The 25,141-nt window shown below is 44.4% G+C and overlaps 1 protein-coding gene across 2 annotated transcripts in view; it reads right to left on the bottom strand.

The window, feature by feature from the left end:
- Nucleotides 1-7,422: 7,422 nt before the first annotated feature.
- The window catches only part of GAREM1 (GRB2 associated regulator of MAPK1 subtype 1), a 204,866-nt gene continuing 187,147 nt past the window's right edge, over nucleotides 7,423-25,141 (bottom strand). Inside the window, exons 5-6 of one of the 2 annotated variants that reach the window (XM_012802012.2) lie at nucleotides 14,289-14,455; nucleotides 7,423-12,499 (exon numbers count right to left, since the gene is read on the bottom strand). In XM_012802012.2, the coding sequence (XP_012657466.1) occupies nucleotides 11,602-12,499; nucleotides 14,289-14,455 (1,065 nt within the window). In that variant the 3' untranslated portion in view covers nucleotides 7,423-11,601. The remainder of the gene's footprint in view (nucleotides 12,500-14,288; nucleotides 14,456-25,141) is intronic. The other variant, XM_023510173.1, reaches the window with a different exon arrangement.

Here is a 25,141-nt window from a genome sequence, read left to right as displayed (position 1 = left end):
TAGGGCACCAGCCCCATATGCTAGAGGTGGTGGTTTCAAACCCAGCCCTGGCCAGAAACGGCAAAAAGAAAAAAAGATATCTCCACCAGGATGGTCTACATTCCTATAGTCAATATCAAGGATGCAAATACTTGTTTTAATTTTCAAAACTTTATTTATTTATTTATTTAGAGACAGAGTCTCACTCTGTTGCCCCACCTAGCATACAGGGGTGTCAGCCCAGCTCACAGCAACCTCAAACTCCTGGGCTCCAGTATTCCTCCTGCCTCAGCCTCTTGAGTAGCTGGGACTACCTGTGCCACCATGCCCAGCTAATTTTTCTATTTTTAGTAGGGATGAGTTCTCACTCTTGGTCAGATTGATCTTGAACTTCTGTTCTGCTCTCAAGCCAGCCTCCAGTCTTGGCCTCCCATAGTGCTGGGATTACAGGTCTGAGCCACCATGCCTGGCCCTACAAATATCTACTACATGCCTTGTCAAACTCTGCTAGCTGCCTGTCCAGTGTGTGAGGACTTTTCTTTCTTGCTCAGAGTCCCTATTTGTTCAGAGTTAGAAATACTTGCCTTTGTGACTCTTGAAGCTGGGGTGATCATATGTCCTAGTTTTGGCCACAGATATCAATGAGGTGGAGCTTTTGGGAAATATCTTTCCTGATTTAAAAGAGACAGACTCAGTTGCCATGTGTCTTTAGCCATTTATCCTTCCAACCTTTTGTTCTTTTGGAAGCCAATACGATTGTCTGCAGCTATGACAGTGAGGATGAAGCTACTGGTGAGGGCAGCGCTGCAAGACAACTGAAGAGTCTTGGTTGCTGTATGACCTTGAGCAGCTGCACAAGTCCTAGACTGCCTTCCTGCCTTCCTGCCTGGGCTGCTGTCGTTGGGTTTTAGTTCCGTGTAACTGCACCAGTGCCCTCAGATACCAAGAGATGACTGCATTGTTTTATTCCCTGGGGTATAAAGCACCTTCTCCCACCTTCCTTTTTCCTTCCTAACTCCTGCTTACCCTCCAGGTTCTTGTTCGGATGCCACTTCCTTCAGGAGGCCCCTCTGAGCTCTGTGACACCGTGACTCCTCCCCCTTTAAGCTCCCAGAGCCCCTTGTATGTGTCCCCTCCTAACAGCTTGATGCTGAGTCAGAAGGACAAGTTTGAACCCAGGATTGGCCACTTACTTGCTCTGTGATCTTGGATCAATTATCCTTCTTTGATGCAATTTCCCCATCTAGAAAAATGGGAATAACAGTAGCTGCCTCTGATTGCTGCTGTGTAAATTAAATGAATAATGCACGTGATTTCCTATAAATGGAATAATGCGTATGATTTCCTATGTTTAGGCACGACATACAGTGATTATTCAATAAATGATTCTTTATTTACTATCACTATCACTGCAAACCATTGGCATGCAGACGAGACTGGGCCTTGTGCACTAGACCAGCTGCAGCATCTACCTCTGGGCTGAAAACTTATTATATGCTCAGTCAGTATTTGCTGAGTGAATGAACAGCTGGAATATATAAGTTATTCCCCCGCCGTCTTCTCTCCCATTTCTAAAGAGACTCAGTTCTGTTTTAAAATGGAACCAAGTCTCAATTTGAACTAAGTGGCCTATTAATTTACACACATCAATTTATTTAATTTTCAGAACTCTAAGAGGCAGTTGTTATCATGCGTTATTCCCATCTTATGGATTAAAAAAATAAGGCCATGTCACACACATAATAAGGAGTAGAGCTCCACTTCAAATTCAGGATCGGGATGACTCTAAAGGTGATAAAATTATTTTTACTAAAGAAATAAATACTCCTCAGGCCACATCCTGAGGAGAAGGGTGGAGCCGTGAGTAGAAAGGCAACCGCTTCTTGTTGGGCCTACCTCTTCCTCTTCATGGGTTTCAACTATGAGGCTCTGCGAGGATGTTCACTCAGGACATGTGTGTGGGTCTGTGTGTCTGTACCTACTGGACCCCGGGACAGAAAGAGAACTCATCTGTAACCCCCTGATGGGGCTGCACACACAGCCTCCCCTGGTGGTGCCGGGAGCAGCAGCCGCAGTGGAGACAGGATGTGCCCACGTGCACATCTGAAGTGCTCTTGTGTGGGAGCAGCTGTCTAAACAGAGGCTGTGCCCAGCAGCTCTCGGGGGTGCTGACTGACAGGAAGTGACCCTCCGGTCATGGCAGGGTTGGGTGCTGTGGCCAGGGCTGAGAATCAGAGAAGAACTGTGTTGATCAACCTGGGAGAATTGAAATACACTTTTTCCTACACATTCGGGGAATGTCCCTTAGGCGCATTGCAGGAGGTGGGGGAATTGGCCGATAAAATATCTCATTGGTATAGAAGTAATTTCTAACCTGTCTTTCACATTCATTTTTATCTACTATTTTTTGCAAAGGTAAAGTTTACCTGTTTCAGAGTGACGTTAGGCACACTCCCCAAATTGCTTCAATGAACATACCTGAACAAACCACACACCCGCAGACAGCCCGCCTTCCCTTTGCCTATCAGGTCCACAGAATTCCTTTAATGCTGCTCACCTGGTGGATTTCTTTGGCTGTGAATAAGAACATGCTTATGAAAACTGCATTGGGGAATATAATTTAAAGCATCAGCATGAGCTAGCCATGGGACGTGGCCGATGAGACAGCACCAAAGGAATTCAGATAAATACAAAATTGGGGCTAAGTCTGAGTAAAGATCTAAGAACTCCCAGGAAAAGAGGTGTGAGAAGAACCTAGAACAGAATAAGGCAGAGCAGATGGGATCCTTTCTTTCTGAGAGCAGTAAGTTAGGAGAGCCGCTAAGCTGGATCAGGAGATGAGTCTGGTAGCGGGATAATCCTCAGTGCAGGAAAGGGGTGCTGGGATCCCCAAAGGCTTCCGAGGGCTCACTATGTACACAGAAAGGCCCCCTCTCTAGCAGCGACTGCTGACGTCTCCTTTAGACTCCTTCTAAAACGAACCATGCCCTGACACTGGGTAGTGGTCAGCAGGGGCAAAGCCAGCCATGGCCAACAGGGGCAAAGCCAGCAACGGTCAGCAGGGGCAAAGCCAGCGGATGGTCAGCAGGGGCAAAGCCAGCAGACGGAAGACAGATGCTCTAAAGTTGGTCGATATTGGCAACATAGTAAGACAAAGACCTAAATAGTGCACTTCGTAAAAAAGCCGGCAGGGGTTAAACGCCAGTGTTTATTTCCTCACGCATGAACGCTGGTGAGACATACCTAATGGCTAACTGAATGAGGAGAGTGTGCAGTCCATTTTCTATTCCATATTTCAAACTGTTCTTTTACAGTGAGTTATCTGTGAGAGATAAGTTAGTTATCTCAGCCTTCCAAATAACGTACTAGCAATGATTAACTGATCCATGGACCATAGTCCTTTATAAGTAACTACAATAGTGGCTGCCTTTTCCTTCTGCTCGAACACGTGACTCCACATCTTCCCGTCATCCAGCATGACCCAGTGTAAGGGAATCTGATCTCTCTGTATTTATGCTCCAGATAACTGGTACACATACACAGAGTGGCGTCACGGTGACAAGAACTCCAGGGCTATTTTCATCTAATAGGAAAACTAGAAAGAAAAGTCAAGACTCTTTAGGTCTGAGAAAGACTGTGACCAAAAATGACTCGATTTGCATGTTATCTCCAATAAGGAATAGATGAACATTAGAAACAAAGAACCTGACCTATAACTCATGGGCCATAAAATTAGGTAAACAATTTAAGCTGCCAAATGAGGTACAGAAGGAAGGACTGTTCAGGGTAGGAATGGAACCTCCCGTGCTGGAGGACTAGATCATCACACGGTGAGAGAATCTAGTTCCTATCCAGGATTCAGATTTGGAAACTGAGTGGGTTCATGAGGGATTCTGCCTCAAGGATAAGAGATTAGTCATGCAACCTCTCAAGATTACGTTTGCTTCCATGGTAAAATGAAAATTTACATTTTTAAACTTTTTCACCTTTAGACGGGGCAAATAGGATATGTATGCAAAGCTGCCATAATTCTGAGGTCTTCATATAGACAAGAAACCAAAAGTAAAGGGTCTGTGTTTGTAGCGATTGAAAAGAAAGAAAGCCCAAACCCATAAAACCAGCAGAGCAGACCATGGTACGGTGAGAACTGAGTTTCTGCCGTGTGTGGGCCTCTCTCTCTCAGAGCAAGCACATTTCTCCACAACCCTTGTTCATGAATCACTGAAGTACAATAAAAACAGATGAATATAGTTACATGCAAACTTTAGCTGGCAATTATACTGCTTCAAAATGGCAACTTAAATTATGAAAAATGAAAGTGTTGGTAGTTTGCTGAATTTATAAAAATCAGTTATCTGGGCTGGGCGTGGTGGCTCACACTCTGTTATTCTAGTTCTGGGAGGCTTAGGTGGGTGGATCGCTTGAGCCTTAGAAACCTGAGACTAGTCTGAGCAAGAGTGAGACACCATCTTTACTAAAAATATAGAAAAACTAGCTAGGCATTGTGGCAGGTACCTGTCGTCCCAGCTACTCAGGAGGTTGAGGCAAGAGGATCGTTTGAGCACAGGAATTTGAGGTGGCTGTGAGCTGTGATGCCATAGCTCTCTGCTAAGGGTGACAGAGTGAGACTCTGTCTAAAAAAGAAAAAGATAAAATAAATAAATTACATAAATAAATAAAAGATATTTGTTTTTATTTGCCAATAATTGTGCTACTGACAATAAAAAGCATAAACAATGACGTATACACGTATTTATGTAAAATCTGTAGTTTGATTATTCTACAAATAATTCTTAGGATTTATTTTTCCTTTGTCCTTCCCTCTAGGGGAGTTAATAGTTCGACTTTGAAGGTGAAGCCGGAGGGTGAAGATGTGCCTCTCAACCCAAACTTGAAAGTCAGCTTCATCATAATACTTGATAGATTTTTGTTTCAGGTTGTTGATTTTTGTGCTCAAAACCAACTAATGAAATTATAATAAAAAAGCACAACTTCTCTTTAATCAGGAGCTCTGACTTGCACTATTCATTTTCAAAATTCCAGAGACTGAGAATCAAGAAGTAGCAAGGCATAGGACAGGGTGAGTCTGCACTTTGAAAATCCCTCTCTCTCTCTTCCCCAGTGGACATCCGACTTGAAAAAACACAGTACCCCACTTTCAAATTCCTTACCTTCCCCGAGCCACTTCTGTTCCTTTCCATAACTTCAGAATCCCACTGCCTTTGGCTGAGGAAGGCTGAAAAGAGACTGATGGGAAGATAGAGCCCTCCAAAATGGTTGAACAATTTGACTCTGTGCTGACCCGAATCCTCTGGTGGTCACTGAGGGGGTGGAAAAGCCTGGCACCTTGTGGCCATGTTTAGTACTACAGCTGCTTCTCTACCTAGGTGCAGCAGTTTGCGAACTCCTGCTAGGTTTCTGGGATACAGCAGATGAAAGGGGTGTGTGCTGAATCTTTTTTAGACCATTCTATTTGACACCTGTCTGAATGATTATCTCACTAGTCATTCATTCTTTTTAATCAAAGAGCATATGTGCTCAGAGCCTCAATGGCATAAGCAGGAGAGGTTTCTCTCGATTTCTACCTAGCACTGATGGGGGAGTATTAGTTGAGAATTTGCCTCCTGCACTGAAAAAAAACCATTACAAGTTATTTTTGGAATTTAAAAGTAGAGGACATTGGGAGACAGTGTTGTGATGGAATGAACCAGGAGATTTTATTTCCAGTCCTGGTTCTATTAGACCACGTAAGTGGTCTGTGGCACGTCACCCACCCTCCAGGGGTTTCATTCCTAAGGTAAGAGGAGGGATAATGTCATTTCCAAGGCCGCCTTTGGCTCTAAACATCTATGTCTGTGTCATGGTTCCCGGCCAGCTGTGTTCCTGGCTCGAGCACACAGAATCTGTGTTTCTTATCTTCACCCATCATAGTGTCCAGCCCTGAGGTCACTCTTAGTGTAGGTCTTTCAAGTGTATCTACTACTTTTCAATTGCCCGTGTCTTCAGAGCTAATATTTGAGTCAGTCCATGGAACACACAGGTCTTTTGAGTTTGTTTTTTTATTCATCAGTAAATGGAAGTCATTGACTTAACCAAATTGTTAGAAGAACTTACTTATTTGCGAGTAACACAAACTCAACAAGTAAACAAGTTCCTATCTAGCTCTTTTAGTCTACTCAGATATTTTATCACAAGTACAAGTTGCACTGGGATCATTTGTTTGACCTTACTTTTTGTTGTCCTGTGTCTGCAGAATCTTGATCCTGATGACAGGAAGACTGGTTCAGAAATGTGATGGCATTCACACTGTCATTCAACAGAACCTGGAGCAGCACTGACTTTTGGAGATCCAATAGTGTAGACATAAGCTCCTGATACCAAGGAGCTTGCAGCTCACAAGGGACAGAGACAGGCATAGGGAGCTGTATCAGTGTGGAAAAGTGAAACCCAGTCACCTTGGGGATGACACTTGGGGAAGTCCTGAAGGATGTACACGGATTCTGTAAGCAAGGAGGGGCCAGGCACATCTTAAGGCAAAAATCTTTTCAGTGAAATAACTTATCCAGCACTTACTGTTTTCAGTGATCTGCTTTATCTAACTTTAGTTATCTAAGGAACTGGAGGACATTTGATTCTGACCCAACTTATTTCTACCGTCAAATTTACTTTGCAGTATCAGTTTAGGGAATCAGTGTCCTCGTGTCCACCAAGGGCTGCAGGTGGATCCCTACATCAAGCTGATAGATTCTTCTGCTGCACATTCCTGAAATCCAGCAAATTGGCCACGTACCTATGGGTTTAGTCACAGGTGTTATTCCTATACAATAGGAGGGGAGGATAAAGGCTTAAGTATAATATGGAATGAATGATTTGGGGATGCTTTTAGTCTAGTAAAAGAAGATAGGAAGATTCAGGGCATAAATGTTGGGAAGGTACATCACATTATTCCAGGTAAAAGCTTTCTTAACAAACTTCCCCTAGGAATTCTCCATCTGTAAACTTACCATGGGATGCTGCAGCATGCTGCCTGAATAATGCTTATAATAATAACGATATTCCCCTTCTTCAGTACCCCCAACCATCTCTGCCCACTGTTAATGCCAGTTGTAATTACATAAATTAAACTGGATATAAGCCAGAGAGATGGGAATTTATAATTTTTTTCTCCCATTCAAATATGTGCAATTTTTTAAAGCTCATCCTTCATCTGTGTTCATTTACTGCTTTGTCTCCCAACCCCACAGGTACTGGATTCTCTCTGAAGGCCATCAGCATCTCCTGACCACGTCCAATAGCCACTGTCTTCCCTCTTATTAACACAGAATGAGCCTGCTGGGTGCGGCCGGCCGTTCAGCTTCCCTGGTCCTTACCGAGGATGGGAAAGAGAAGACCTACACAACTACGCACTAAGTCTGATTCACTGCGGAAAAAACGCAAGAAAAGTGACTTTGAAAATGTCTTTATTTATAGACATTTCGGAACCATTTAAATCAACAGACAAGGAATTTGTTTCAGACATAACATACCGTGTTTATCTTGAGGTACACACCGGGCCCATTAGCTAATGCTCTGGAAAGTAATGCCACTGTTAACTAGTGCTGAACAAGTTTTCCAAGCCAAGAAACCGTAAAGATGGCTACAAAATTCTTTGAAAAGAATACATTTCTGTTTAAGGAAAACTCCCCCAAATTCTTCACGGAATTCAATTTTTCGGCTTAGCTTACACAACATTTTAAATGGAACTTAATATAAAAGTGGGAGCAAAGGTTTACAGTTTATCTGAGCCCTACTACATTAGACCGTAAACAAGGGAAATTCGCGATCTGGTAAGCTCTAATACAAAATTTCTAGCCTAAAACTTAGAGCAGCAAAATTACAGAAGATATTTGTATAGTTTTGAATGAAATCACGCTCACGCCTTTTCTCACTATCACAATGAGACAAATTTTAAAACACCAAGTCTGGAAGAGGAAGCAGTGTGACTTAACGTGATGTGGCCAGAAGAATACCCTAATATTACAACTCCACAGTATGAAAGTCCTGCTTCCCATCACTCAAACTCTGGGACTTTTTACTTGAAAAATAGTGGGAATTGATATAATGGGCATGTTTCTAAAAATCTCTCATGTTCAACAGCAGATTTTTAAACTTTGCAGACTGAAATGGAAATTTCCTTTGCACATAGGTCCTTTGGAGGACTTTCCAGTAATTCAGAACGTTAACCTTATACTCACCAGGCACGATGAGTAGCAACTTGTACAAAATGTGTGGAAACTGAAGGGCCCTATATTTATCTACACCCAAGTCCTGAATTTCTCAGGGAGCTGTATGGATGATGCACAGGTGGCTCTGGAATGGGAACAGAGGCTGCTGACGTGCGTGTCTGAAAACAGTTGAAATGGATTGTCACAATATGTCCTGGAAGGTTGTTGTATTTCTGCACGAGACAAGAATAAACACAGCAATGCAGCTGAATGGGCAGCCTCCCGCAACTTCGTAAACTTGAATGGTGTATGTGGGTTGAAAGGATGTAAGTGTAAATTTCACAGTTCATAAAGTTGAGGCAGCTCAACTTTAAAGAAGAGAGAATTTGCAGGCATTTACAAGATTCTGAGAAGGAGCTGATCTGTGAGTATTTGAGTTCTCACCCCGACATGAGTCAGGTCCACATTGAACTTTGTAGCTGTTTGGCTTGGTTTATTGCTGATTTCTTTTCTGAGGGGTGCTGTGACGATTCTTGCCATGAATTTAAGGACCTCCAAAAGGTCTTGTTTAGACAGACACTCCACTGCCCCTTCCCACACGTCGTGGTCACTGCTGCAGTTACAGGGAACCTGCCAGGAGGAGCTGTACTCGGTGTTGACCTGCCCGTTCAGAAGGGTTCTGCTCTGGGGTTTGTACATCACGTCTCCCTGCAGAATCTCAGCCCTGGGTGGGGAAGGGCTGTCTCCTCCTCACCCTCCTCTGTGTTCCTTCCTTGCCGTGATTCTCTCGGGGTCCTGAATGCCTCTTGGTCAGGGTGCCAAGGTCCTTCAGACAGGTGCGAGGCTCAGGCACTGCCGTGACATTCCTTTGTGGTTTTTAGAGATGCCAGAAGGTATTTAGGACAAGTGAAAAAGTTACAGAAAACCCCCCACTAGGCAATGAGAGACAGTGTCCCTTCAACACACTCCATGTTGTGACGGTCACAGGCTGCTCACGAATCGTGCCCTTAAATACAGGATGCCATTTCTTCCTTTGGTGGATTCCTTAAAGACAGGACACAGTTACTCTCAATCACCCAGCTGGCCAGGTTTCATATCTCCCTTACCCACATATACATGGTCTCAGCAACCGTGATTTTAAATATAAACAACATGAATTCCAACAGGGCAGGGGCCCTCTTTTTCCCAGCATCAGAGGGATACCAGCACCGGGCCCCATGACTGGCTAATGCATCCAGGATTCGAAGGCCACAGTCCCTGCCCTCAAGGATTCTCCCTACTGCCAATCAACTAGATTTCACACAAATATGCCAAGAGCTAGAACAAACACATGCACAAAAAGAAAACAATTCTATCTTGTGTGAAGTTCTTGCAACAGAAAAAACAGAAGTCAGTTGTTTATGTGGGGCAATCTTCGACGTAAACCCAAACCATCCCTGATCCTCCCCTCTTGAATTTGAGAATTTTATCCAAGTGCTAAGTGTTTTGAGACTGATTCAGCAAGGGTCTGCTGATGACAATGTGCAGCTTGGCAAATGCATCTTGTCTATTGCTGTTTGAAAAAAGGAGTTTTTAAAGGTTAATTTTATTGAGGGAGGCAGTTCCCCTCACACAGAAGGATGGTTTCGAAACATGAAAATCTCCTGGGGTTCCTGCGAGTGTGGTTGGTACCCGACACTCCTCGTCAGTTACTCCTGAAGGGTACAGTATTTACATTTTGGGAAACATGTCAGGAGGACAAAAACATATTTTAAATAAAGGAGACATAGGTGGAAAATCAGAATAGGAATCAATTCACCTCAATTCTAAACCATGAGAAGGGTTAAAAAAAAAATCTTCCTAATGTGAAGGAATAAAGACATCTATCACAGGTCTACAGAACTCGACTGCTGGGTCCTTACATTTATTTATTCTGGTGAGCTGGAAGAGGAGATGATAAAATATAACCCAATCCTGCAAGTCACGCTGTCACCTTGTTGACTGAGCCGCCCCACCCCAGAGGTCACAGGTGCATCTCCGTAATGGTACATCTATAATCTGGGGACAGACTGGGCTGCTGGGGGGGCTGCTGGGTGATGCATTGCTCAAAGAACTAAAACTTCTCTCAGATTCATATTCTTTCAGAAAGTCAAGAACAATTAAGTTATGGAACATTTAATCACATTTGGCAACAATTTCTCAGACTAATCTCCTAGGAATTCTTGGGATAAAAGTACGGTAATAATGCATTTTGGGGGGGAATGGGGGAGGAAGATGTCTATGAGATGAACAAGTCCTCTTCTTGATATTTTAAAGATGACTCAACAGATGTGGCGTATGTGATAATAAAGGATTGTGTATCTGATTTCTGAGCTCTTCTAGAGCACGGAGCAAGCCAGGAACACTTGACACACTCTGAGAAATGCTCTTCAGACCTCTCACTGTCAGACGGACACCGGGGGAAAAAGGCCCTTGAACCCGAGAATTATTCAACGAAAGCTGTCATTTCCCCAGATCTCACCATGGGGTATGCTATGCAACAGTCAGCCCTACAGTGGGCTTAAAAAGCAACTCTGTTGATTTGTTCCAAGTTTTTAGTGATGGAGCCAAATAAAAACAAGCTTCGAGTGACAGGGTTCTGAGAATCTTTGGAATCATTCTGTCCGCTATTCTTAAGAGAATCAACCTAAAAGTTCTTAAACTTCAAGGGATATTTGAAAGTGAAGGGGTATTATCTAAAATATCAGACTCCAAATGATGTTTAGAACAGACTGGTGTATCGTGTACACACATCACAGACAGGTATGTATATTTTGTTTCCTTTCTGCTCAGTAAAATTAGCAGCAGTTACAGAGAAATTCTTATGGTCATGATTTCTGAGGGTGTCAGGAACACATGACTTTCGGAAAACGCCTTCTGATAAAAGATTCTCACTAAGCATGTAACATTTCATACCACTAACATTTTCAGGCACAAGAGAAAAACAGAGAGCGTTAAGCAATCCAGACGACAGGGTACACAATATAGTTAATTGTTTAAAGTCAGCTCCCTGAAAGAAGGGAATTGTTGTTCAAAAGTGTTTTTTTTTAAGATTCTTATGTCTTACGGCTTTGGCTATTTTGTAATAAATATCATACCTCCTTGCATAAACCTACTCGGGTAACAATGATTTCTCCGCACATGCCTTTTTTTTTCTTTTAGCAGCTGCTGAGTGTTGAGTGACGTACAAGGCACATCTCCAAGTGTTCTGTACAGCATTTTTATTGATGTACAAAATAGCCTGTTCACCATTCAAAAACGTAATCTGCATAGTAAGAGTTTCTCTTACCCCTATTTACAGAGAAGGTTTTAGTGCAAAAACATGAACTTGTGTCCCAGCACCCCCTTTTCTAGAACACACACTTATCAGTCCTGCTCCATGCCAGCTGGGGCCATTTGGCTATATTTTGGGCCTCCAGCCATTAATGAATTGCATTATTTTCTTCACCTGCAGTTTGCTCAATTTGAAATCCTCTGAGAGGATTTCTTCTGTTAGTTGAACAAGCAAATTCCCATCAATCTTTTCGGTAACGAAGAACGATATGACGTCTTCGGACAAACCGATGAACCGTAACGACTTGGACACTTCCTCTATAGAGAGTCCAGACAGGTCAGCAGGCGGCTGCCACGGGGAGCCATCGCCGCAAGATCTGGGGGCCAGCTGGAGGTGGAGCGGAGATGGGAATGGGTAGGAGACGGAGAAGATGTCCTGCATGCCCTTTTTAACAAAATACTGGTCCTCAGAGAGATCTGGTGACCCAGCCTTGGGGTCTTCCTCAGCACCATCAATTTTCAGAGGCAAAGGAGATGTTTCGGAGGCAGCTTTCTCTTCTGCTAGCTTTGGGGCCCTGGGGGGTAAGGCAGGGCATGAAATACTCTGCTTTGTCGTGCCAGCTGCAAGAGTTTTCACTTCTGTGCTCTCCAGAGAGTAGCTGGCTGACTTGGGACAACCAGAAACGCTGCTACTGAATTCTACAGTGACTGTGCTGGGGGGGCTCGCCATGAGCTCACAGCCATCAAAATCAAAAGGTGCTGGGCAATTTCTCTTTGGTGTGCCGGGTGTCTTTTGTCTGGGATAACTGTAACTCCTGCTTGGATCCAGCAGGAAGTCACTCCTGGTCTGGCCCTCTGAGGCTCCCGAGTAATGGTTAGGCCACGAGAGCCGGGAGGATAGCGCTTCAGCAGAAGGACTTCCAAATGGGGATTTCAGGTCCACAGAATCCGTTTTCATTCGGGTGCACGGATAGCAGGAAACAGGAGCACTTTCAGAAGGACTTGTGTCACTTTTAGTAACGCTGCTTAAAAGCAAACACAGAAAAGAAAATCAGTATTAGAAAAAAAAGCCAAATGCCAAGCCTTTCATTATTCATAGATATTATTGATGATTAGGAAAGGGTAACTAGGGAAAAAAATACATTATTTCTTAACATGAATTCAATAAAGCACCTGCTAATCTCATTGAGTTGTAACAGAGGAATCTTTAATCAAATACGTTGGTGATTGTGGATATATATGTAAATGATTTATTTATTTATTTGTACTTTCTTTTTTGAGATAGAGTCTCACTCACTCAGAGTCTGACCTCAGTAGAGTGATCTGGAGTCATAGCTCACAGCAACCTCAAACTCCTGGGTTCCAGCCATCTTCTTGCCTCAGCTTCAAAGTAGGTGGGACTAAGGGACCTGTCACAATGCCCAACTATTTTTAGAGAAGGGGTTTTGCTCTTGCTCAGGCTGGTTTTGAGTGCCTAAGCTCAGGCAATCCACCTGCCTTGGCCTCCTAGAGTGGGAGGATTACAGGCATGAGCCCCCATGCCTAGCTTTATGTAAATGATTTAAAAGCCTACACTGGAGATGAAAAAGAAAGTATTTTAGCTACTACAAAAATCATTCTTAGTAGGTACCTGCATCCTTTATGATGAGAAAAATGTCTTCAGTCATGTTTGGGCTTTGCACCAGTAGGTGTCAAGGCTAATGTCTCTCGTGGGCGGTAGTGGAGTGAAAAAGTGGTAAATGGTGCCCCATGCCTGCCATCCTTGGGTTACAATGCCATGACTGCACCACTACCACCCTTGACTCTATTTCTACCCAAAAGTCTGAGTAGGAAGAAATTTACTCCAATACAAGCTTATCTTTGCCTTAGTTTCTGTACAATCAAGTAACATTAGCATAAGACTTTACATGTCCAGAGAACAACAACAACAACAACAACAAAATACCTGCAAAGAGAGCTACTTTAAATTGCAAAGATCCCACGGGTGTGGTGCATTTGGCTCTGGGGACCCTGTTTTAAGAGCGACAGTGAAACTAGAATATGCTCAAAGGTGGGTGACCAGACTGATGAGGGATCTGGCAGCTGTCAGGGGAGAGCAGAGAGAACCAAGGTTGCTTCTTTTGAAGAAGACTCACAACATAGCTGATTTTGAATTTTCATGACAAGGAGAAGTGGGATGGATCTGTTTGTTTTTCTAGACATAAGAAACAGTTGAAAGTTACATAGAGATAGACAGACTCCAGCTTGATGTTAGAAAGGATTTCTTTAAAAAAAAAAAAAAAGCCATGCCATTTGCCAACAATGGAATGACCTGCACTGTAAAGGAATGAGCACACTACACTGGACGGTCTGGACAGGGAGAAATGACCACCCGGCGGCAATGCTGAGAGCGCCTCCTGGCTATGTGGACATGCAGAATACAGAGCCAATGGACACTGTCAATTCTTGGTCTCGCTGAAGGTGCTGACTGCTGTCAAAGTCAAACAGGAAAAAACTAGATGCTGATGGGAGAACAGATGGCAGTGCATGGGGTGTTTCTAAGAGAATCTAGTTGGCCTTTACCACTGAGTTTCTCACAGATTCTTGGGGCATCTTTTTGTGCAAGACATTGGCTCTTCTATCCTAGCTCAAAATCAATGGGGCCCCCATCATGCTCTCCCAGTACAATTATTCCAGAAATAAAAAAAAAAAACCCCACAAAAAAACATTTCTTCTCTCCATCCTCCTGCCTAGAAACCCTGAAAATGTTTTTAAGAACCCATGGCCTGGCAGATGAGAAGAGAAGGTTGCAGTGGGACCTGGCAAGACACTTACATGTTGTGCAGCCCTGAAGAATAGTAGGACAAGGTGGGGCTGGGAGAGCGAGTCTGTTGCCGCGCTGGCTTGACTGTGCGAGGAGGGACGGAGGGACTGGTAGACAAAGGCTTTGCGCTTCGGGGTGGAACAGGTGGGGCGTTCAGGAGCCGGCATTCTTCCCTGACCTGGCGCAGAAAAGAACACTCCAGGTTAGCAACAGACTGACAATGCCACTGGGGGCCAGCTCAATTCTGTAGGCTCAAGTTGCTACTCTTAAATATCAGCAGCAGAACATAAGCAAGGTGGGGAGAAGACTGGAACAAACAGGAAGGACGGTAAACACACAGGCTGCCGGAGAGCAAATCAGACGCTTGTCACATAATTTGCCGGGACAGACTGCTTTTGAAAGATTTGCCACTGCTTGGCAAATTCTAGTTGATGCTGAAGGATAGCAAGTGATGTGAAATACAGCAAGTTAAAGCGACTTTGGGTCAAGAGCTAGTACAACATGAGGATGGATGACAGAGAAGTTTTAAGAAAACAGGAACATAAGCCATTCGTGATCTTAATGGGATTAATCTCTCCTACTGGGTTGTGTTTTTTCACTATTCAAACTGAACTCAATTTGATTCAAACCTTAAGAACAGTGCGCCTTCTCTGGGGTTAAAGCTCTTTCTGAAGTCAAGTTCTGGAGATCTTGGTAAAATGCAGATTCTAATTCATTGGACTTCGGGAGCGGCTGAGAGCCTGCATTTGTCACAGGCTCCCAGGTGACAGCGATGCCCACCAGTGTGAGCCATACCTTGAGAAACCAGGTTGCAGGAGTAACGAGGCAGCTCTCCAATCTCCCCCAATAGTACCTTTATTAAGAGCTGTTTCCCGCTGCCTCAGCCTTCACCTCCGTGTTGGAGAGGATCTAGGTGGCCTGGCACGTCCATGGCTTCTGAGTTTGCTGCCATCCCCCCAGTTTGCACCCCGTTCTCTGCAGGCATTGCAGAACATACTGCTTATTAACAAGTGGGCAGGTTAAATGTACTTCTCTGTGTCAGGCAGCAGGGGGCACTTTATACCTGGTTCTGCTTGTCTACCCTAAATTACAGAGGCAAAAACAGCCAATTCTGACTTGGTCAAAAATGCTCCTGGTCTGCTCTTTGGGCACCCACCCCTCAATGTTTTCACCTTTGCTTTCAACTCCTTTCTGGCCAAGCAGCTCTAGCAAGCCCCCATTAGCTTTGGTATTGACTTTAAGATGAAATGAAGTGAGTTCAGTTACCACACTGCAGCCTCCACCACCCACACTGGCTGCATACTGGGCCTCCAGCTCACATCCCAGGCCGGATTCACTTGCCAAAAAAAGAAAAAAACCCAGCCCTAATAAAAGTCCCGTGGCCATGGGTGGCCCAGCAAACCTCAATTCTGAGCGGAATGAAAGCAACTGAGAACGTCTCACTGCTGCATTTCTTCCTGGGGCAGGGAGCTCAGCCCATGTCATGGGTATGGGTTGCTAAGAGGAAAGGTTTTCATCTGCTGAAGCTCTTTAGACTAAAACAAAATATTTGAAGCAGAAGATTTCTTCCCCAACAGATGCAGGCTTTCCCATGATGAGCCTTTAAAAAGGTGAATGACTACAGAAAGGAAACCCAGGAGGAAATGAGGTTTGGATGAGAACGGGCGTGGATGGCTCAGCTGGCCACGGAGAGGCTCCTGCACCACTCTGGGGTCCTCCTTTCTTAATAGCGAGAACCAACTAGGACACTGATGCTCTGGCCGGGCCACTCTATGCCCCAGCCTTGGTTCACCATCCTTCTGCCTCGTTAGTGAGCTGTGCAGTCGTGGGCTGTGTTTCTTTTCTTCCTCAGGGAATGCCCGTGGCATTTAGGGCAGCCCTTTATCACAGATGTGTGTGGTGCTATTTACGCTTACACTAACAGGAATCATGGGAAATGTGCAAGGATAAGGAGTCGATCCGTTAACTTTAGTCAACAGTCACTTCTCAACCCAGGGTTAGAGTGCAGCGTGAGGAAGATCTAAGTCTGGATTTAACTTAGGATTTTCTAAACTTTGGGATTAGTTATTAAACATGACATTTCATTAGGGACTGCTTACCTGAGATGCCAAATTATAATATGCTCTAGTGTCAATTACAACATGCATTTTAATTTAAAATAGTTGGCTGACCCAGGTCTTAGAACTCAGAAAAGCAGCCACTTGCCATTTGACCTAGGGCAGTCCTCTCCTCCTGCCCTTAGAACCAACCCAGGCACCCAGGGTCACGTAGAGCCGGTTCTGCCCCCTGCTCCACAACTAGGCACTCCGGAAGGACTTTCCAGTAGGTTCCCACCTGGTGGTGGGAGGGGACAGTGAAGAGAAGCATTGGAGGCTACAGGGCGTGGGGAGGAGGGTAAACCAAGGCTAACGGGTATTTACAGCTAACCCTCAAGACAGAATCTGAGACAGACAGAGTTTCTGGAGTGGCCACAAGATTCCTGGTGTGTGTGTACGTGTGAGAGATGACAGAAAGATATCGATTCTTACTCTAAGGGTGGGGATGTTGACAGGGAAAGGACAAGAATGTAAGGCCAGAGAAAAATTTTCTTCTGTTGTGATGAGAGGGCAGTTTGGGGGTAACTATGTGCGTTCAATGACAGAACTAGGTGTTTTTGAAATGCACTTCGAAGAAAAGGTGGTTGGTTTTATTAAAAAGATGACTTGAAAGGGATCCCACCCATGACAAGATTTTCAGGTGTCACTCTGTTGGGGCACACCTGAGCACCCCACAAACGCACTTTGGCTTTCTGAGTTTCAACCTTGCTGCTGCTGCTCCAATCAAGCCTTATTTCACTGCTTTTTACAGGAAGAACCACACCACCCTGGTGGACATTTTTGGGATACAGAAGTTACAAACAGGATTTATCGTGCCATCTTATTTCCTGTCGCTTATGCCCTCAGAACACTAGCTATTCTATTATTCTTTGCTTCATAATTTAATCCATATGGGACATGTACAGCCAGCAGGAAGGCACTTGTGCTTCCTATGACTTTTATTTGACAATAAAAGGCAATTTATAAGACTGGTCAATCACCCTATTTCTAGTTTTCTCTCATATTCGATTTCACTTTTAAGCGCTACATTTTCAGCACATTCCTTCTAAAAGCCTTGGCATGTGGCTCTCATCATGTTGCTTGCCATCTCCAGTGGCTCCCCAGATTCCTGGGTAAGGCCCCCTCACCCTCCTGCCTGCCCCTCAAGGCCCCCTGCTGTTCGGCTCTGAGCATCTTTCGGGCGATTTCTCCTACTGCTCATCTACATGAAATGCAGGTCCAGCCAAACTGGTGGATTCAGGGTCCCCTCAGCAGACCCTGTGCTTTCCTGCCCCTTCTCTACATCACTTTCTACAGCCCCCTGCCCCCAAACCAGTCCCCATGGCCCAGCCCCAGTCATTACCTGCTGTCTGGGAGCCCAGAACGGACTGCTGCTTCTGCACTCTCTAACTCTGCTCACACTGACTTACTCTCCCTGTTTTAATTAGTCTGAGAGCTAAAATGTAGAGACCGTCATCATTTTTACTGTCCTGGGAATGGCAGAATTTCAGAGCTTGTCACCCCTGGCATGAGCATGTCACAGAGAATGTCAGGTAGAGGTTGACAGATGTCACAATAAATATAACAAAAAGGCACTGTTATTTCTAAACATATACCAGAGAAGGCTCTTTACATTTTTACGTGGTAATTACTTTTGACAAGTCATCTGGGCTGGATTTTAGTTTTTTGGTGACACTTGTATCAGTGTCAATCTAGGGGGGGAAGGCACCAGTCGCTCTGGCACCTGTGATCGGCACCAACTCTGCCATCACCACACTTCGACACCATATCAGAGTGAAAATGACAGTGTTCCTGAACTAGCACATGCTGTGGCTTTGATACAGCACTTCACAGAGCAATCACCTCTCCAAAGTGAGGCTCGGGTGCCCAGTGGATGAGCAGCATTTAAAACTGGACTTCAGCCGGCAACACAAGGCAAGAGAGGAACCTGCATTATTGGGAATGAGCTTCCAATGCAGGCACCAGGTGAAGGTTGGCATTCTGTTTCGAAGTGTCACCATCTGCCGCAGATTACAGTGACCTACGCTATCTGCAGGAGTTTCTCGTTATGAGTAATGTGGGTGTACATGGAGAAGCTCCAGGCACCAAAGTCCTGCTGTTTATGACAGGGTCAATCGGCACACGCAGGTGCAGGTGGCGGTGGGGAGGGCCGCTCCCTCTCATACCCAAAGCCTTGCTGCCTGGGCAGTTCCCTGCGTAAAGCTTTTCTTCCCAGCTGTTACACTTCTAGTCTATCTCCTATTCTTGCTCCTTCACAGTCAAGTCTTTCTCTTCTAAAATGATTTAATGCTTACCAGGTCGACTGTTAATACCACTAGCGTTACTACAACTCTCCCTGGTATTCACATAGCAGATCACTAAACAGAAAGGTCATTTAGTGAAAGGTGGAAATGTTGAGTTCAGTCTTTTTTTGAGCTGTAACTTCTCTTTAGTCTATGAGGCATCTTCCTAGGGAGGCATCTTCAGCCCGTTAACACTCTGAAATAATCTAACGGTGGGGGTTTGAGGCAAGCTGCCAACGCATCTTTCCTGGGCAGTAACAGTCAGGATCACAGGCATCATCCCCTTCCACTGTCCTTCCTAAGAGGCTAAGGACGTGGGCACCACTTTCACTTTTCCTACAGGCTCCACTAATTGCATTTTGCTATTTATTTGTCCAAATATATGTTGAGTGCCTATGGTATGGTCATTGAGCTTGTGTTAAGTATACAGTAACAACTCACGGAATTAGTGGTGAGGGAGGGAGTTGAAGCACACGAGTAAGATACAAACTGGCAAGTCTAATAAGGGTAACAGCAGCCGCCCGCCCGGGGAAAGGGTTTGGGGCAGCAGAAGAGGAACAAATTCACAGGAAAGCTTACTAAGGAGGTCTTGAAGAAGAAGGGTTGTAAGTGCTCAAAAGGTGAAGAAGCACGACAGACGACTCAGAAAGACGCTCTGGCCTGGGGTGCTGAGCAGACGAAATGAAAACACTGGGGCCATTTCAGACAGAAATGTAGACGAACAGGGCTCGGGAGACACTGAGCAGTTGTGTTTTCAAAATACTGCGTTGGAGGCTCAATGTTCTACTGACAGGCGGAATCTGAAGGTTACGACGGCACTGAGACCCCACATGAGAACTGAAGAAGCCTGCGGCCCCAAGAGAGGGCAGCAAAGGAGACAAAGGAGGAGACAGACAGGTGAGCACATCTCACGGCCCCTGGCACAGACACGCCCAGAGGTAGTGGAGGAAGCCACACCTTGACCACAGGACGACCTCAGCGTAAAGACGGAGACATGTCAGAATGCCTGGAAACGGGCTAGAAGAGCTTCTCTAATGGGACAGTGAGAAGGTTACACTGGTGATCTCAGAAACTGAGCTGTGCTTAGGGAAGGAACACAGCCAGACTCCAGTGGGCCCAAGGGAAGGGGGTGAGGGGACGCTGGTGAGGGCAGACCTCTCTTCTCAAGGGCCCTGCCTGGGAAGGCAGCGGCAAGGCAGCTGTTAGGAAGGGACGCTGGACTGAAAGAAACGTGCCCATTTTTTTTCTTTAACTTTGATGAAACTTGAACAATTCACATTTCACTTCCCTTTCCCCTCCTCACTTGCTACAGCTGCAACTCTTGTTTAGCTGGACCTGAGCACAGAGTAAAAGGCCAGTGATTTGTGAAAACTGGAAAACCAGATTCCCTCTCTTAAATCGCCATGTGTTAATGGGCCTGGGTGAAAAACAAGGTTACCTGTAGATGTTTGAAGGACAAAAATTCAAACGTCTCCATACAGGTGGAGTGATTTTCTCCATAGCTGTGTGTTAATTGCTCTCTCCAGTTACATATCTTTCTCTGACATTATCTTGGGATAAAAAAATACAAGAAATAAAAGATATACCAAGTGTTTACGAAACAGCACAGTGTGAGAACAGGGGCTCTTGTGTGGTACGATGATGATGCCACTTGGAAAACCTTTGTTTCTTGGAGGTCGTCCCCAGCCCTCTTCCATGGAAGAAATGCCACTTCTAAATCCCTGCACTAACAGGGCCAAGAGACAGCTTAGAAAGGTAAACAGAACTCTACACTATGACACATTCTTTGCTTAACAGTCGTCAGATATCCCGTTGGGGGGAAAAATCAATTTCAGAGCAGTGGTTGCTCAACTCTCATATATGAGACAATGGATCTGGAGAAATTGGGTGATAGGACCATGCATTTCCTTAGTTAATAGTCTAAAATCTACGGTCACATGATGCGGGGGGAGGGGGGGAGTATTTCCAGTCTCAAAGATCACACTGCTTGGAACCCACTGCTTGTGGGTAATCACAAAATCGTTTTGTTTCCAGACTGACAATGATTCAGGGAGGAGTATATACACTGTAGGTGAGCGTGATAAAAATTTGGACTCACCTTTACTGTGAGTTTTCTTCTCTAAAAAGCCAAACTCAGGACAATGGGAGCAACCCAAAGAAAGGAGTTTTGTGACCAGGCCTCCGTGAACTTTGTAACTCTGCCTTTGCTCCCGGCCTCTGCCCTGCATTTTACATTTCTTCCCACACGGCCTCTCCCAGATAACAAAATCATTAGAGCCTTAAGAAATCTTATTTATAAAGAGGCTTTTATACAAAGAGTTCATAACCCTGTCACATAACTATAAGTGAATATTTTCAGCCAAATAGAAATTAAAGCTTTATGGTGACAAAGGACAATAAATGAACCTCTATTTGATTAATTACACGAGGGCAAATATGATTTATAGTCAAAAATCCTGATTCTCAGTTGCCCGAGTCTCTTTTTTCCATTTTTGTACATCGATGCTAAAGACCTAACACAGACTTTTCTCAGAAATGGCCTCCAATATTCCAGCCTCAGGCAACGGAGGCCGGGGGAGGGGGCAGGCAGCCACACACTCCTTCAGTGGCAAGAAGGGCAAGTGGTTCTGAAAAGAAGCATTTGTTTAAAATCTAGGGGGCTTCCAGGGACTCAGAGGAAAGTATATGCCAGTGGGAGCACTGAATAAAGGCCTTTCCTTATCAAGAGTATAACATACTATGGACATACTTAAATAGTCTATAACCTTCCTATTAATGTGATTTTATGTATATGGTACCCAAGAGTGCAGATTTGAAACAAAACTTATCCCATACAATATTATCATTGCCTTTATTAACCTTCAAACCACTGAGATTTGCAATGAAGACAGAAGAAGAAACAAATTCTGGGCCTAGAAGGTTTCATTTCAAAACAACCAACATGAAACGGAAGGCAATTAGTTTCAGAGTTACCAAAACACAATGCTAATGTGGTCCTTATTTCAATTAACAAATGAGAACACAGGTAGGGCTTGCTTACAGAGTACTCCTCAAAAGTAGTAATTAAAATTAATTAAATGTCAAATGGTCTAGGAAACCTCATTAATTAGCGGAATCCTGAGTGGATCTTTTTGTAGAGCAGTTACTTTGAAAAGTAAATAATCATTTCCAGACTAATCTTTTTAGTACCTAAACTTGAATAGTAATACATCAGATTTATTCAGGATCATCTGTCTTTTAACACCTTTTCTAATATTAATATTTGATAGCAGGGAAAAGCCCAAAGACAAAATAAAATAGAATCAATTCTCACAGCTGCTTTCCTCAGTTTATAAAATTCATTTGCATAGCACTTTTTAAACCTGGGTAGTCACACCAGGCCCCTCATTCTGGAGGGTGGGCACATCCATGGTTATGAGATCTGGCAGCACCATGAATGGGGTTAGTTATCCAAGGCCACTTCTTACCTTTAATACCTCTATACAGGTTTGCCTGGGAATATCAGTTTCTTGACACTTGTCTACAGCCTTAGAATCATATGTGGCTTTTCCCAGGTACTCTGTAGTTCTTCAAAATGCCCACGTCTCCCACTAGAATATGTTACTAGGATCTATAGGATGCCAAATAATTCTGGAGCTCTGGGCTTATGATGATTATAAAGTTTATGATGATTCCACAGCAAGGTAACTATAACTAATACCTATACTACCAACTGGACATTTTAAAAGTTAGATTAATAGAATATTTTGCTATTTTAAAACCAACCGTGTTTCTCTAATTATCTTGGAGACCTAGCAAAATGAACACTCACATGCACACTAAGAACAGGAGGCCGAGTGGCCCTGTCTGGGCACCGTGGTGTCTGACTCCGGCCTCGGGCTGTGAAGGAGGACCTGGCCATGCCCACCTGCCTCTTGCTTCTTTGGAGAGGCTTTATGAACCTGGAACTTCCTTTCTCCATCCCTTAGTCAAGGAAGGACAGAGAGAGAGGAAAAAAAAAACTTTTAAAAAGTTACTACCTAACCCTAAATTGGAATCCGTCCTTTATCAAATTATTGCCACTATTTATTTGGAATGTGCCAGCAGGGAAGAGTGCCAAGTGCTTTCTATAGTACAAAAATGTGAGTGAAGAAAATATCTCCACAGGAACTGACTCAGAATGTTACATACAAAAACACTCTAGACCTCATTAATTAGCAGAGTCCTGAGTGAATCTTTTTATAGAACAGTTATTTTGAAAAGTAAATAATCATTTCCAGACTAATATTTTTATCACTTCCTAGGTATGACGATTCTAAGTGGTATTATGAGGATTCACATATGAATGTGGCCAGCGCTTAGACGCCATACCATCACACAGTGTGCAAATCACTCTCTCCTGAGTACCACCGAGAGGGGAAATGAAGACTTCTGGATGCCTGGGGTCAGCTTCCATTTTCTTGTTCACAGTTCGGCCTGTCTGAGGCAGAGTCAGTCACTCCAACTTACTTCTCTATAGATACATTAGTTTTTTTTCCAAGCACGTGCTGGACTTAGGCCCAGTCAACAGGGCATTCGATTCACCCTTTAAGTCATATTTTTCTCAAACACGAACAGCACAGAGTGCTTCAGTCAAGGAATTTTATTTATGATGGACTTCCAGCCTCCCAATAATGAATACATGCTACCAGCCCATCTGACAACCCAGCCCCTATACCCTGTGGGGCATCCCTGCCTATGGGTGAACAAATTCATCAGTATTGCAGTGAAATCTGGCTGCAGCCACTGTTCACAAAAGAGCTCCTTTTATGATACCCTTTCACCAGAGTCTTAGGAAAGGAGACAGATGGGACACAGTGATCCCTGTGGTTCCCTGTGTGGTTCACTGGTTCACCCAGGGTTCCTAGGGTCCCCAGATAGGACACTGCCACACAAATGGTTTTAGAAGATCTGTGACTCTGTAGTTTAGACAACCATTTGTAATTCACTGCGTAGACCAGAGCAGTCTGTGAGTCAAACATTCTATTTATAGGATTTTGTGCACTATAAGGTCTTCCCGGCAATGCTCTCCAAAATGGCATTTTCTAAAGAGCAAAAAATAAAACAAAAAGGACAGCTCTTGAAGATCATCACTTGTAGTGTATTTGGGTAAATATTTTAGACATATCAGCTTATACCCAGAAAATTAAAATGAATAGAGGCCTCCCACACTGTTACAGAACAGAGGACGTGTTTAGAGTCAACATAAGAATCAATGAGGACGATCCACTTAAGAGGGACTGTCAGATCAATCTGACTGGGGACATCTCGCAAAATTTTTAAAAAGTGAAAATGCCACAATGGAAACACTCTCTCAGTGTGGGCTCAGCGACAACAGTTCGATGGGACACAAATGGCTGCGTACAGTCTGTGCCTTAAATGAGCAATTGTTTACTTCTCCCTGGGACAGTCCTGTCGGGAAGGGAACAGCCTCTGGTATTCCAGAGAGGTCAGTGGCAGTGTCCTGCTTAAAAGACTGTATGAAACAGTCTTTACAAAGACATGAGACGAGCAGAGCACCAAGTACAAGGTTATTAATAGGAATATGGACGAGAATAAGCTGCTCACTCTGCGCAGATGATTTCCCGCGCACCTCGCACCCCAGTCTTCCCGGGGAAGGAGGAAGAGGCTGATGAGAACCCGGATGACGCCAGCGCTGCCGCAACGCGAGAAAGGACGTGTGTGTTACTGTTCAGAGGGGCCAGGTTCGTTCTCACTTTCACAGAAAAAAACCAAGACTGTCAAAATCTGATGGGGAAAGAGCACATGAATATATGTCACAACTTAGGACACCGGACCTGGCAGTGAGGGGCAGAAGACGGCGCACAGCCGGTCAATGTGCACCGCGGTGCAGCCACGATGGCTCTGAGGTCCCCTGGCCAGCGTGTGCTGGGGCCACGCTGTGCGTTAGCCCACTGCCAGCTTCGCGCCCCTTCTAGTGACTTTCTTTCACTCTTCCCCTGCTGTACAGCACTCCTGTCCCTCGGGAGTTGGTGGGAGTTGTCGCCTTCCCAGGTCAGCATGTCCACTTGGCCCCACTTGAAAGCTCACCAGCATCTTTAATTACCGGGTGGGATGGTGGCTGGGTACACAGCACATCTCTCTCCCAGGACTCGCTCCACTGGAACTACCCAAAGAAGAACTTTTATTTAATTCTGTGGGAGCACTTGAATGTATGCCCCATTAAAGTTGCCTTTTGAAAATTACAAGCTGAAGCCACATCTAACAATTATGACGTTCTCTGGATCCCACGCACATCCTAAAAATGGAAAATTCGTCTCATGGTCATGGAACCAATAAAAAAATATGACTTCATTTTTGTTTAAAAGCAAATTAAATGTTTTCAGGTGTTTATAAAAAAATCTTTATGTTTATAGCATTCTGTAAACACTGGACATGCTCTGAAAAGATTCTCTGACGTCATAAGAAATTACAGCTTGGACTGCAGGTCAAAATCTTTTCATCTCC

This window comes from Otolemur garnettii, unplaced genomic scaffold (genome assembly GCF_000181295.1).
Source record: "Otolemur garnettii isolate 467f Iridium unplaced genomic scaffold, OtoGar3 scaffold00012, whole genome shotgun sequence".
In the NCBI taxonomy this organism is placed as follows: domain Eukaryota; kingdom Metazoa; phylum Chordata; class Mammalia; order Primates; family Galagidae; genus Otolemur; species Otolemur garnettii.
The sequence above is the reverse complement of the archived record's forward strand: the minus strand, read 5'-3'. Positions and strand labels throughout refer to the sequence as shown.